Below are 13,927 nucleotides of genomic sequence, written 5' to 3'. Positions count from 1 at the left end.
GGTCACTGTGTTTCTCTGCCATGTGCTGAGAAGATGTGGCGTGTGCAGAGGCCCCCAGGTCACCCATGATTTTCTAGAAGATGTAGATACTGAAGGAAGCTGCCTGGCTCCATCAGTGAGAGGAGGCTAGCGAGGCAGATTAGTCATTCACTTCATTTTCTGTTGAGTCAACATCTATATTTAGGTATAGAACTCATAAAGGGACCTAGTGTCCCTGTCATAGAAAGGGGGACTGCTCCATGAGGAAGGGGGTCTGCCCACCCTTCATCTTCTCTCTGAACTTATTTTCTTTGCCTGAAGATGTCACAAACAAGGCCAGCTTTGCTGCTCAAGGTTAGCTCCTAATGTCAAAGTTGTGTGCCCATACATTCATGTGTACCCATAATCACACTCGCACAGCCATACACGCATTCTCACTCTTATGGATTTAGTGGGTCTTCTGGATCTGTCGTATAGATTAAATAAGACTGCCAGCTGAGAAATGCTAAGGCATCTAGGTCCCTTCCTGTCCACCGTTGTCAGATGTACTCTAAAATGACTGCTTTCATCATCCGTTCTGAGCCATAACCGCCCCAGAAATAGCTTTAGCAGGAAAGTGCTTTTGTTAGACTAGCTGTAAATTATATTTCAAATGTCTGATGTTGTTTTCTTAAAAAAATAAATAAATAAGTAAATGAAAGTCTAAAATTAATGACTGCTGGGGTTTGCTTTGCTTATGTGTACTGCTGAAGATTTGGCTTTTTGCAGATGGAATCTCAGATCTGTTTACAACTCTGTGTTAGCTTTTTGGGAAGGAAAAAAACAGCAGTTGGGAGATCTGGGAGGAGAAATTTACAAAGTCAAGCTTATTATAAGCACCACAGAGGCTCTCTCTTCTCTCCCACCATCCTTCCCCTCCTCCTTGTCTACCATGCCCCCATTCTGTTTGTTGTGGTTCTATTTGCCCTGCCTCGAAGTTAGAGGCAATCGGTCCTTGCAGATGTGACAACAAGGTCACATATCGAGTTTAACAAGCAGATGTTCATTCAACCCCATTTCACCAGCACTTTGTCATTCAGCGAGAGCAGACCTCATGGGAACAGATTGGAGCAACACAAAGGATGGGACATAAAAAAAAAAAATCTTACAGGGAACCTGATTGCTTTTATGCTTTGGATAGGGAATGGGGGTGGGGAGGATGGCACAGAGAGAAATGTGCAGAACAGAATTTCAGGGCCTTTTTTTTTTTTTTTGGTTTATTCAAAGATTATTATGTGTTGGATACAGTAAATCATCTATACTCCCACATCCAGGAGATAAATCTTCAGAACTTCATGCGTGGGAAGTTCTGCATTTAACAGATGCCATACAGTAGCTATTTTGTTCTGCACTTAGAGACCCTTATCTGTGCGTTTGTTTCAAGTTCTGTCGACAACTCTCCTTTTGTTCATCTCTTGTTGTTCTCCTGTTCTTATTCTTATACAAGATCCATGGGTCCTAAGGACAAACAAGGAACTGTCATCTTGGTTATTACCTCAGTCTCCTCCCTGAGTACCTGTCATGCATTTAGCATCTCTCGCCTTCTCCCAGGTGTCCTACGCCCGTCCAAGCTCGGCCTCAATCAGGGATGCTAACCTGTACGTTAGTGGCCTTCCCAAGACCATGACCCAGAAGGAGCTGGAGCAGCTTTTCTCTCAGTACGGTCGCATCATCACCTCACGCATCCTGGTTGATCAAGTCACAGGTTAAGTGTTTCCTTGTTGTTAATGTCCCTGTACCTCTTACCTACAGAAGTAGGTCCGTGGTTGTTGAAGGTGAGGGTTTATAACCTGAACAGGCAGGTTTCTGACACTTGTACATAGACCACCTGAATGAGCCTTCTTGAGAAGCCAGAGTCTCCACAGCTAAACTACTCGGCAGAGTTGTAAAGGAAGATTTGGGTGTCAAGTTGGGAGTAGTATTCTGTGGCCTTCAAAGTTTCTCTCAGCCTCCAACCAGTGTGTGAAAGTAACTATATGTACAGCTCTAGCTCCAGACCACAGTGAGGAAGAACTAGAGGAGACTTCAAGCTGCTTTATTCTACACATCAGAAATCATCTGAAGTAGGGAGTCGTATTTCCCACTAACTAGTCAACAGTGCAGAGGTATGGACTGAGTTTCTAGTGCCAGGGTTCTTTGTCCATAAGAAAGAAACCCAACCAGCATCTCAGGAAGAGATATAAGGTAGCTTGGCCTACACTGTCCATTACACTGTCTTGTCTATGCCTAATTTGATGCCAATTTGAGATGCTTACTATTTGATTCATGCTGCCAACTCCCACTGGTGTTGATTCTGCCTCAAACACTGTGCAGAGAGAGACACTCCAAGCCAAGGATAAAGGAGACAGAGAGCCTGCTTTCACATGACTCCAATATGGCAGATACTTGCTAGGGACTGTGTGCTGTCCCAGGAGAGCTCAGAAAAAGGTGTACTGTGCCTGGCAGTAGTTGTTGGAAAGGCCCCATGGCAGAGGTAATTTTGGAACAGAGCTTTGGAGAATGATGCAGTTTCCTGGCAAAAAGGAAGGAACAGAGTAGTCTGGATGCAGAAGGTGGGATATCCTGAGGTAGAATATTGAGAATGAATATGACTTGTTCAATGCAAGTCAGTGTGGCTGATGTGAATTTCAATAGGAGATTTGAAGCCAGATTGCCAAAGGCAACAATTGCTATCCTGAAAAGTCTGGATTTTATCTACATGTAGCAAAGAAAGGTAATTTGTAGGTTTTATTTGTTCCTGTTTAAGACAACAAAGAATAAGTGTCAGATATAAAGTGCATTATTCAAAGAGTTCAAAAGAGGCTCAGACTATGTACCTAAAGGGTGCAGTGTGTGGTCAGAGGTTGCTCTTCAAATAAATGACAATTCTGGTTATGTGGTACATGAGGCACAATAACTAAAGGTGGATAGGGACTGAACAGGGCAGCTGTGAAGGCCTGGAGGGAAACAGCCCTGTGCTCTCTGCTCTGGAGGCGTCTGTCCAGAGCAATGCTGGTAGAAATGCACCCATGCCTTTTGGTGAATGACAAATATTCAGGGAGCTGGCCTCACAGGTGGCTTGAGTCTGCAAAATATCCACAGGGCACTTCCCAGTGATACATTTGTTCACTCTTTACAAATGTTCTTTTTCTTTCCCCAGGGGTCTCTAGAGGGGTGGGATTCATCCGCTTTGATAAGAGGATTGAAGCAGAAGAAGCCATCAAAGGGCTGAATGGCCAGAAGCCCAGCGGTGCTACAGAACCGATTACTGTGAAGTTTGCCAACAACCCCAGCCAGAAGTCCAGCCAGGCCCTGCTCTCCCAGCTGTACCAGTCCCCCAACAGGCGATACCCAGGCCCTCTCCACCACCAGGCTCAAAGATTCAGGTAGGCATTCCTGCAAAGGAAGGAGCCTACTAGCCACTACTTAGACACCACTATGGAATGAAGCATGGGCCGGAGCGCCCATAGCTCTGAAGGACAGAACAAAGCACACTCCCTCTGCCCCACCCAAGCCATCACTGTGGGCCAATTCGACAGAGCATCATTTTCCACTTCTATAAAATCAAATGATGAGCCTAGATGCACTTCCTGTCCCTCTGCCAGCCTGTCACTATGACTATGTAGTGAACTTGAGATTCACTAGTATATACAAAATCTCTGTATTTAGCCAGACAAGCGGAGTCTGTCTCAGTGGAGCTGATCATTAAGATGCAGCCATATGCAGCAGCTTGGTCTTAAGGCAGGGTAGACCAAGGGCAGATCCTTGCCAGGAGTGGCTTGCTCTCACCTTTTCCTAAGTAATTCTGTTGGAATCCAGGGGAGGAGAGACTCTCTTTAATATTATCTTTACTCTGTTAAGTCACATACCCTGGGAAGAAGAAAAGGAAGATTCATCCATCCCTTACTAGTGATTTTTTGGAGACCCAACACCAGCAAGACCTTGGTTCAAATAGACAAGTTCCCTGTGGGACATTTTTGCAAGGCTAGTTTTTCCCAGGCCAGGAGTAAGATTCTAACCAGCCTCTGTTGTGCAGGGGAGACGCACGGTCTTGACCTCCCCTTAGTAAATTCTAAGCGATTACTTTATTCTGCCACGTAGCAACTTCCCTTTAATGAAAGGCTCTTCTCGTTGTCAAACCTCGCGTGAGAAAATAGGTCCTTCTCTGTGTAATAGTAGCCATTCATCTGGCTAGTGTGAGGGAAGAAATTGGTCTCTTCATGTGTCCTCCTGTGCCCCATGGCCCTGAAATGGTTAATGATTTCATGAAGGGCCTGAGCCACTTAATTTCTATTTTGTGTGGAAGTGCATGTAGTATTTATGTAAAAGAGCCTTTCCAGCCGACTCCTGATGGTGGAAACTATGGTGACTCCTGCCCCATAGTGTGAATAGCTTGTCCTCAAGTAAAGTAGTGCATTGGAGGAAGATTATCACATAATGACATTTTGCTGGGAGGTGCGTTGAGGCTGTAAATAGTAAGCTGTTTGGAAGGGGTTGTCTGTTTGTTTTTTGGTTTGTTTGGTTTTTTTTTTTTTAATCTTAGCTTACAAAATCTCCCTGCCTCCTAAACTGTATATGTGTGGCCAGATTTAGGAAAAGCATCTAGACTAACAGAAAAGATCTGTTTCCTTTCCTACGTGTAGTCTGTGATGATGTGTTGTTAACCTGAAACAGAGAACTTTGCTCACAAGCTTAGTTGTAATAAAAAGTAAACAATGTAAGAAAGTCACCAGCTTTAACAGTTTCAGATGACATAAAAGGAAATTTGGACAAATTTTCTGGGGTAGGGGAACAATGAATTAATTCAGACCTTGAAAGAAAACAGGGTTTGTTCGACACCTGCTTTAGGCTCTAGCATTGACCTGGACATGTATTACTTGCCATTGGAAAGAGGAAAGAGAGAGAACTTCCCGTGGAGAGACTCCTGAGCAGTGGGGAAAGTTGTTGAGCTTTTCTTCTTTGAAAATGGAGCATTCTTATTAATAGTTCCATTGAGTGAACTTGCCATCTGCGAAGCATTAACCCAGAGACCCTCCTTCTCTTTGCAGGCTGGACAATTTGCTTAATATGGCCTATGGCGTAAAGAGGTAATTAAAACTCCACAGATTGCCAGATGTCCGTGTTGGCACAGACTGGGGCTAGATTTTTTTTTTAATTCACTAACTTTACTTATTTTTTTTTAATTTTTCTTTTTTCTTCCACCGACATGTCAAATTCTTAATTTCAATTTTGAATCTTGGTTGATTTTGTTTCTTTTGGGGCACACAAAAATGTATTTCTTTTTCTTTTTTCTTTTTTCTTTTTTATTTCTTTTCCTTTTTCTTTTTTCTTTTTTCTTTTTTTTATTATTATTTTTGCAGGTGGGCTTTCCCTATGGTTCAGGTGCCACAGCTACCAAGTCCTGGGTGATCTGATCTAGTCCTGTGTGCCTTCCGTTGAGGAGAAAGCCCTGACTTTTCTGGCTGATTTTGCAGACTTGCCAAGCACCTGTCTTACATTTCTTATGAGGATTCAGTTTAAGAGGGCAGATCCCAGCAAATCAAAATTAGAATATTTTGCTAATCATTGCTGACAATCTTGTGATTTTCAGTAGGAATTTTTTTTTTTATTTTTGGACCATAAGCCTTGGCCAAATCATGAATTAAAACATGGATGGCTTCTTTGACTCTGACCCCACCTCTGTGCATTTCGAGGCACATCTTGGGAATGAAGTATATCTGTGTGCACCTCAACCAAGGGCTTCTTTTATTACAGGTTTCAGCTGTTATTATGAGTATTCTCTCAGTTATATGTGTGGGAGGGCTTACATTTGAGGTTTATTTTCTATAAAGAATATTAAAGATTATTAAAGAATAAAAAGCCCCCCTTTTATGAGGCTGTAGACTGAAAACGGACCAAGGATTTGAGAGTTTCTGAACATAATCAAAAGGTTTTCCAGGCCCAACCCAAAATCAGAGCCTTAGAACTTAGGTGGGTTATCTCACTATATCCGTGAGGTGCCCATATGTGACCTGAGAGGCTCCACTGCACTGCCAGGGACATAAATAGCATCCTCATCTTCCTCCTCAGTAGAGATGTGCTCTTTAATACCCCTTCCTCAATTGAGGGAAAGGGGTGCGGTATTAAATAGCCACCAGCACAACCCCCACTTTATCCAGGTCTCTCACCACTTGGCTATGCATGGTGAGTACCCTGACGCTGAGAACTACCACACAGTGAAGGGGGTAAGCTGACTGCAGCTTCACCTGCAGAGATAGCAGCATCCTCTTAAATCCCAGTCCCAGCACTGGCGATGCTGACACTGACTTACCTCCACATGTCTAACACACTGCTTGCCTGTTCCCGGCACACTGCATCTTCCTAGCTCTAATCCATATCTTTGCTGCTCTTTAACATTGGCGAATTAGCATGAGATGCTATGTTGAAAAGGTTGCAAGACACATGTGTTGCCACATCATCCAGTGTCTAATCCAGTCCAGCCCAGCCCAATCAAGCATAGCCAGCACTAGTCAGTAACAAGATTCTCCTTTTTAATAAATCAAGATTTGGATGTGGCCTCCATCCAACTTTAGTGTTCCAGGTAATTATCACCAACTTGAGTGGCAGTCCTGCTTAAAACCCCCTTATTGTCTCTGATCTTGGCCTTATAATAAGTAGTTGGTTGCTTTGTGCACACAAATGGAAAGTTGTCAGGCTGAAGGAGAAATAGTTTCTAAGTCAGTCCTTAAAATTAATACAAATAACAATTAAGTCATTTTACCCCTTTAAGGATCTGTACCATAAAGAGTTTTGCTTTTGTTTTACTGTTAGTTTTTAAGCAAAAGAGAAACTTGGTTTGTTGAATAGTAGCAAAAAAAAAAAAAAAAAAGAAAAAAGAAAAAAATTCTACTGAGTTGTTCTTCATAGCATATCTTTAGATTATTATCTAAATTCTACTTAAATGTGAAATTTTAATGACTTCTAAACCTCCAAGAGTGTCTGTTAACTTTTTAAAATAGTCATAACTTGCACTTTGTCCCATACCCCTGTCTATTTTGGACTTCCTCTTTCCCCATTTCCTCCCCCTCACCCCTCAAAAAATCCAACCAAATGAAAAGCAATCTGCTCATCAGTGAATAGGCCAAAGTTCAGGGTGAAACAAAATATTGCCAATACTGTTCTGCCATAGACTCTGGTACCCTAACTGTTTCTTCCATTACAAATGCCACGTGGGTTTATTTTATCAGACAGTGAATAAAATCTAAAGATTTTTTTCCTTCTCAATTCTAAACAAACAAAAATCATGACATTTCTAACCTAATTCAATAGTCTCACTGAAGCAAAGAGTTTTTTTATGCTTTTCTAATGTATAGGAATTCAAAACTTAAAACTTCACAAACCACTTGAGGTCTTGTTCCAGTGATTGCTCAGTAATGGATTTGAGACGATACAGTATCAAGGAGTAGTTATCCATTATAACTGCCCCAGTTCTATGGGAGAACCCTCATGAATAACTCCTGAATAGAACACAAGACCCTCATCTGGTTAATAATAAGATATCTCCTCATGTATTTACAACCTCAGTGACACCAAGAGGTCTCTGACAGATGTAAGTGGAGGGGCTGTGATGATGGTACAGTTGAGCCCTTCTAGGCGTATCTCTTAATCTCCTAAAAGGTAACAGAGTAACATTTTCTAAGCACTGACATCAAAACTGTCATTCACTCAATCAATAAACATGTATTTTTTTTCTATGGGCCACTGTCTATGACAGCCTGTATGCACTCTACTGAATGAATAAACCCAGCATTAGAATGGATGAACCAGAGTCCCTTCCCTGAGAACTCACAGTCTATGGCCGGGTAGGGTTCAGGGTGGGACAATGTATGAACATAGACTGTTAGAACTGTGTAAAGCCTTGATGTGGGGGCCTCTCGTGGCTTTTAGGAAATGACTTGGTCATTTCCTAAGGCATGCACAGGCCTTAGCTATCTATCTTAATGAAAGAAATGTCACAGATGTTAGCTTTTGCATTTTGGTTTTGAAACCCTGAAGACTCTCCTGCAAACACTCACTCAGCCCTTTGCCCCGTGTCTGTGTCTGTGCATCTGTGTGTCATCCATGGTCAGACTGATGTCTGGACCAGTCCCCCCTTCTGCTTGTCCCCCCAGGTTCTCCCCAATCACCATTGACGGGATGACAAGTCTCGTGGGAATGAACATCCCTGGTCACACAGGCACAGGCTGGTGCATCTTCGTCTATAACCTGTCCCCTGACTCTGATGAGAGTGTCCTCTGGCAGCTCTTTGGCCCCTTTGGCGCAGTGAACAACGTCAAGGTCATCCGTGACTTCAACACCAACAAGTGCAAGGGATTCGGCTTCGTCACCATGACCAACTACGATGAGGCAGCCATGGCCATCGCCAGCCTCAATGGTTATCGCCTGGGAGACAGAGTGTTGCAAGTTTCCTTTAAAACCAACAAAGCCCACAAGTCCTGAATTTCTCACCCTTACCTATTAAAAATATATATAAATATATACGAACAAAACATGCGCGCACACACATACACAAAAGAGAGAGACAAACTTTCCAAGGCTTATATTCAACCATGGACTTTATAAGCCCGCGTTGCCTAAGTATTAAAACATTGGATTATCCTGAGGTGTACCAGGAAAGGATTTTATAATGCTTAGAAAAAAAAAGAAAAAAAAACAAAAAAATACCTTTGATGCATTGAATGTTCTTTCATAGCTGTCGTTGTTGAATATAATATACATAGATAGCAATGTGCAGGGATTTTTACCCAGCCAGCTAACTTTACTACCTTCCTTGAAGGTGGGTCTTTTTAAGATGACCATTCGCTCATTTGAAGAAGAAAAACAAAAAACACAAAAAAATAACAAACAATTTTTACAAAGTAATGGGATTCAAAGGAAGAAAAAAAAGATTTTTCTTTTTTGTCAAAATGTTGATCCAATCAGATTGGTTAAAAAGAAAACCCCCCACACAAATTAAAGAGGAATAATAAAAATTGCAAAAATGAAAAAAAACTTTTGCAAATTTTTTTATTTTTCCTTTTTTCTTTTATATCATGTGAACTAAAACAGTCTTCTGTTAGGGGACGGGGAAAGGGGGTACCTGATGACATTAACAATTTAATAACATTAACATTGTTGCCAAAGAGGTGGTCTCTTTGCTGAAAATGGGTTTCAAGAAAAATCTATTTTTATAAAATATAAAGAATTTTTACAAGAGAATCTGGATTTGAGAAAAAATATTTTGACTGGCTAATTTAGGGGAAATTGACAACTTTGTCGCGTTCATACTGCACTGGTAACTTTTTAGAGATCAAGATGTGTGTTTTAAACTGGATTCGTAGACTGTTTTTTGAAGGATGGGCTATAAACAGATGATCTTCATATCTTTTCATAGCATGTAATAATAATAAAAAATATTAATTGCTAGGGGAAAGGAGTGTTCATTCTACCCAGGGTACCACAGTTCCCCACAGTCAAAACCCAAAAGCAAGGAGATGAGTTGAAAGACAGTTTTTCTTTAAGTCATCAGTATGGGATGTCAGCAGAACAAAAATTAAAAAGATTCATTTTCCTTTTAATCTAAAACTTCCTTAGTTTGAGCAGTAGGTGCTACAAAATTATTTACATATCTTAGTATTAGTTAAATGTAAACGTGTTTAGGAGAGGGGAAAAAAAGATACATTTGCTTTATATTCATTAAGCAATTTTCTAATTCACTTTGTAGCCCATGCTGATAAAACTGGGCTGTGTGGGTACATTTGAAACACTGTTTATGTTGCTTGAAACACTTATTTATTTAATTGCAGGTGTGATGATGCCTATGGCCAAGATCAAATATAGCTAGATTGGCTAGACTACTTGTTTGTTTACTTAAACTTTGGGAAGAAGCATATTATCGTGTCCTTCTGTTGTGTGTGTGTATGTGTATATATAATATAAATATATATATAAAGTTATTTTTTCCTTTGGTTAATTTATTATAAGTTGTAACACTTGGCTAGTTTTGTTTGTATATGTCTTAAAATGTTTTCTTACGATATTTAAGTGACAGTTAAAGAGGTATCAAGGTAACTTGTGTAGAACTATTGTTTGATATATTGTCATGTTTGTTGTGAATATTTTTTCTTACTGCACAGTAGAAAAATTTTAAAAAAAAAACTGGGTCTTTATTTTAATGTAATTCAGATTGGGGAAATCTAAACAGAGCTAAGGGAACAAAAGGACTATGGGAGCAAACTCCCATGTCCAGCGCACTGATCATTTTAGTACGTTTGTGCTTTGTACGGTTATATATTTAAAACAAAAATGAAACAAAAAAATCCAAGAGTTCATGCTCTTCCCTGGGTAATAGAAACAGTTACTCGCTATGCATAATCTAGTTGATAGTAAAATTTGCTATTGCTTTTCTTGTCTTGTTACATAAAATCTTTTCAATACAAGTTTAGTCTTAATGGTAATAAAACGTTATGGTTATTTATAACTTGTGCTTATTTTGTGCATTTTTTCCCATGCTGAACCCACTAAGTGCATGTAGACAGGACTGTTGTTTGCACACTGAAGAGGCAAACTTTGTAGTAGTCGTTGTAGTGGTAGACAGATAACGAAAACCGAGGCTGCATCATAGACTACTCCTTTAAATTTTTTTTCTATTTTTTTTCCTCTTTTCGGTTTTTGGAGAAAAATAAATAACACCAGATTTCAGTTCAGAGAACACTCGTTCAACATTCAGGGAAACCTTTATATGTCACCTGCTATGAATGAATGCAGTTTGCTGGCAAAGTTCTGATGCATTTGCTAAGCATTCATGGGAAAGGCATGCCAAAATCTCTTCTCTATGATGTGTTCAATCTGGGGGAAAAAAAAGGAAAAAAAATCTTAGGACCAGGCAGTTGTATACTTTAGTTATAAATGAATGAATTCATGTTAATCTTGCTAGTTTAGATGATTTCTGAGGGAAAGTATTGTAAATGTTTTTTTCATAATCTTGTTGTGTTTGAATTATTTGTACTTTATCTGTCCAGACAATAAATGAAAGTGTGTAGAATGAATTTGAGCTTCCCAAATTTTTAAATGTGTTTATTCAATTTTTTTCTATAGTATATGCAGAGTTCCCTGATATTCTCTCATTATGTAAATCAAGGAAGAGAGTAAAGTTCTGTTTTGCAACTTAGTAAAGCTTGCAACTGTCAAAGCTTCCTCAGTATTTAGAAGTCATTGCCCTAATTCTATGTTACTTAAAAGTATGGTCCCCAACAAGCACTGTCCTTGTCATCTGAAACCCTGATAGAGATGTAGAGTCTCAGGCTGAAGGCAAATTTATATAGAACCAGATCCCAGGATGAATCACGGGGCCTTTAAAGTTTGAGGCACACTGTCTACTTGGTAAGCCAGAAGATTTGGTATTTCCTGTAGCATTATGACACATTCCTATCTGTTATTTATAAGAATACCTGTGTCTTGTTAGGAAGATAAAGGTCACCATTTACAAAGCACCCATAATGTGTCAGCCAGGCCATGTGGGGACTACTATATTCTTTCACTTTATTTTCTCAGTAGTCCGTGAAGAGCAGATAGCATCATCTTCATTTCACAGGAAATGCAAGCAAGGCTCCATGAGATTGGGTAACCTGTCAAAAAACAAAACAAACAAACAAAAAAACAGCAAACCTCCATCCAGTAGGTTTGAATCAAGGTCTGCTTCTCCGGCCCTGGGCTCCACAGAGGTCAGGTTGAGTACTGTATGGAGGAAGCAGACTATTTTTTCTGAAAAATGACAGCCAACAAGAAAGATCATCTTTTATAATGCTCACTTTTATTTAAAAGAAGAAAAGACATGACTTTCTATTTGAGAAGGAGCACAGCACAGAGACCTGCTTGTGCAGTGTAAAAAGAACATGATTTATCTACAACTTATGAAGGTAAAAAGTGTCTACCTTATCATCAAGTCACATTAAAATCTGCCCTGAACTTTACAGAATGAGCATTTTACCTATTTCTGAATGTGACCATTCCTTGATGATCTACTGTCTGTCTTTCATTTCCATTTTCTCACTAATTGAAAATTCATAATGCCCAATAAACCATCACCATCCATAAACTGACACTTCAAGAAAAAAAAAATGCTCCCACTGATCCAGATGAATGAATAGCCCAGTTCTCTTCCTTTTCTCATTAACCCCTTTTTATTATTATATTAAATTACCACATCAGTTAAGATAATTAAATTCAGGGCATAGAATGGGATTTAATTAACCAAGCTAAATATTAAACCTGTAAGTCAGCCTGCACCTCAACAGTTGAACTCAGAAGGTCCCTCTAGTTTTCTCTAAATACAGCCCTATGTTTCGTCTGTAAAGGAAAATGAACATTTAAACAAATAACTGCCCCAGAAAATAACACAGCTTCACAAATATGTCTGTAGGTTCTAAAAGCTTTGCAATTAATCCTGTGATAGTTGTCACTCATCAGGGGTCCTGTTGGTGTTGGATTATGGAAAGATGCTATCATGTTTCTCATTCATGTAGTTCATTCCTGCACCCCAATAATAGATCTATGCAGAGAGTTTCACAAATAGATGTAGGTTTTTAAATAGGTTCTGAAGATGTCCTTAGAAGGACACATTCCACACACACACTCTTCCCAACATAGGCACAATGTGTCTGCTTAATGTGGAATAAAAAAAATCCCTCTTGTTGCAGCTGTCTGTCCATTACCTTAAATCTCCGGGCAAATATAGTTTCTGTGGGTGTTTGTAGGGAGCTCTAGCAAATCATAAGACTGTGGAAAGATTATTAAATTTCTTTGAGGTCCAGGGTACATTATATTTTGCTTGGATGAAAAATTGCATGTCACAGGAGGCTGACAGCATTTAGTTAGTGTTATTTCTATCAAAGAGATAGGAAGAGTGTAGTGTGCTCCCCCCCCCCGACTCCAGGGGGGGCATGCATGATAACTGTACCATGTAAGCAGTGCTCAAATCAAAGTATTACTTACTTCCATCACCCCAGATCACACACTGACCAGATGATGATTTCAGCTGGAAATTTTTATTCATTTGAGTCCTGCTTAAATTTCTTTCAAAATCAATTGTTTATTCACTTGAAAATATGATATTCAACTCCCCAAAGGAACACCATTTCAAAGTCTTGTGGGGCTAATACTTCTTAGATAACTTAAATATCCTAATTTGGCACAGAGTCACCTTTGCAATAGATAACTCAAGACCCCACTCCCCCTCTAAGCAGCACTGCAGGCACTGTGAGACAAGCGTAAACAGGTAGACAAGATATATTTCTCAGTGGATGCACACATGCAAGCAGGTAGAGGCAAGTCTTTTACAACTAAGTAAGAAGCTTCTGGCAGACAGAAGAAATGTTTTCTCTAAATGGAAGTCATCAAAATCCTAATTCAAGGCCATCCTGCCTGAATTTCTCCCCCAGCCTTAAAGAAAGCTCAGGAACACTGCTGTATAATAAATACCTCTACTCTTCCATTGCCTCTGTTCTACCTGATGAGAGGAATAATGAAAAGAAATTACATTTTATTTCCATGAGCTAAAAGCAAGTTTAATATTGTCCAAAAATGACTCGTACCATTTCTTTATCTTATTAGCTTTTTGGCATATTAGGTAATAAGATAATTTCTCCTGGTGCAGTATTTATGTAAGAATCGTATTTCTCTGTGTGCAGATCACTTACAGAAGTGTCTGTTAACAGGAGAGAATGATGCATAATCGGCACTTAGGATTAAAATAGATCTGAGAACACGAAAGTGTTCCTTCAATTAAAGGAACAGCATTTCTCCAGACTCATCTTTTTTGTTTCTGCCACAGAATGAAAACTGGCTTAAAATCACCCAACCTCAGGTTAATTACCAGAAGGTTTTCTATTTAAGTCCAGCCTTATCTACTAGT

At 39.7% G+C, this 13,927-nt stretch overlaps 1 protein-coding gene across 3 annotated transcripts in view; it reads left to right on the top strand.

Moving 5' to 3' along the window:
• Elavl4 (ELAV like RNA binding protein 4) overlaps nt 1-8,475 on the top strand; it is an 84,131-nt gene extending 75,656 nt beyond the window's left edge. Inside the window, exons 4-7 of one of the 3 annotated variants that reach the window (XM_052176996.1) lie at nt 1,570-1,723; nt 3,158-3,383; nt 5,046-5,084; nt 8,148-8,475. In XM_052176996.1, coding sequence (XP_052032956.1) covers nt 1,570-1,723; nt 3,158-3,383; nt 5,046-5,084; nt 8,148-8,475 — 747 coding nt within the window. Of the gene's footprint in view, nt 1-1,569; nt 1,724-3,157; nt 3,384-5,045; nt 5,085-8,105 lie in introns of all 3 variants that reach the window. The other 2 variants (XM_052176997.1, XM_052176998.1) reach the window with 2 other exon arrangements.
• The last annotated feature ends 5,452 nt before the right edge of the window (nt 8,476-13,927 follow it).

Source organism: Apodemus sylvaticus, chromosome 3, assembly GCF_947179515.1.
Source record: "Apodemus sylvaticus chromosome 3, mApoSyl1.1, whole genome shotgun sequence".
In the NCBI taxonomy this organism is placed as follows: Eukaryota; Metazoa; Chordata; class Mammalia; order Rodentia; family Muridae; genus Apodemus; species Apodemus sylvaticus.
Note: the sequence above shows the minus strand (reverse complement) of the source record. Positions and strands in the feature narration are given on the sequence as shown.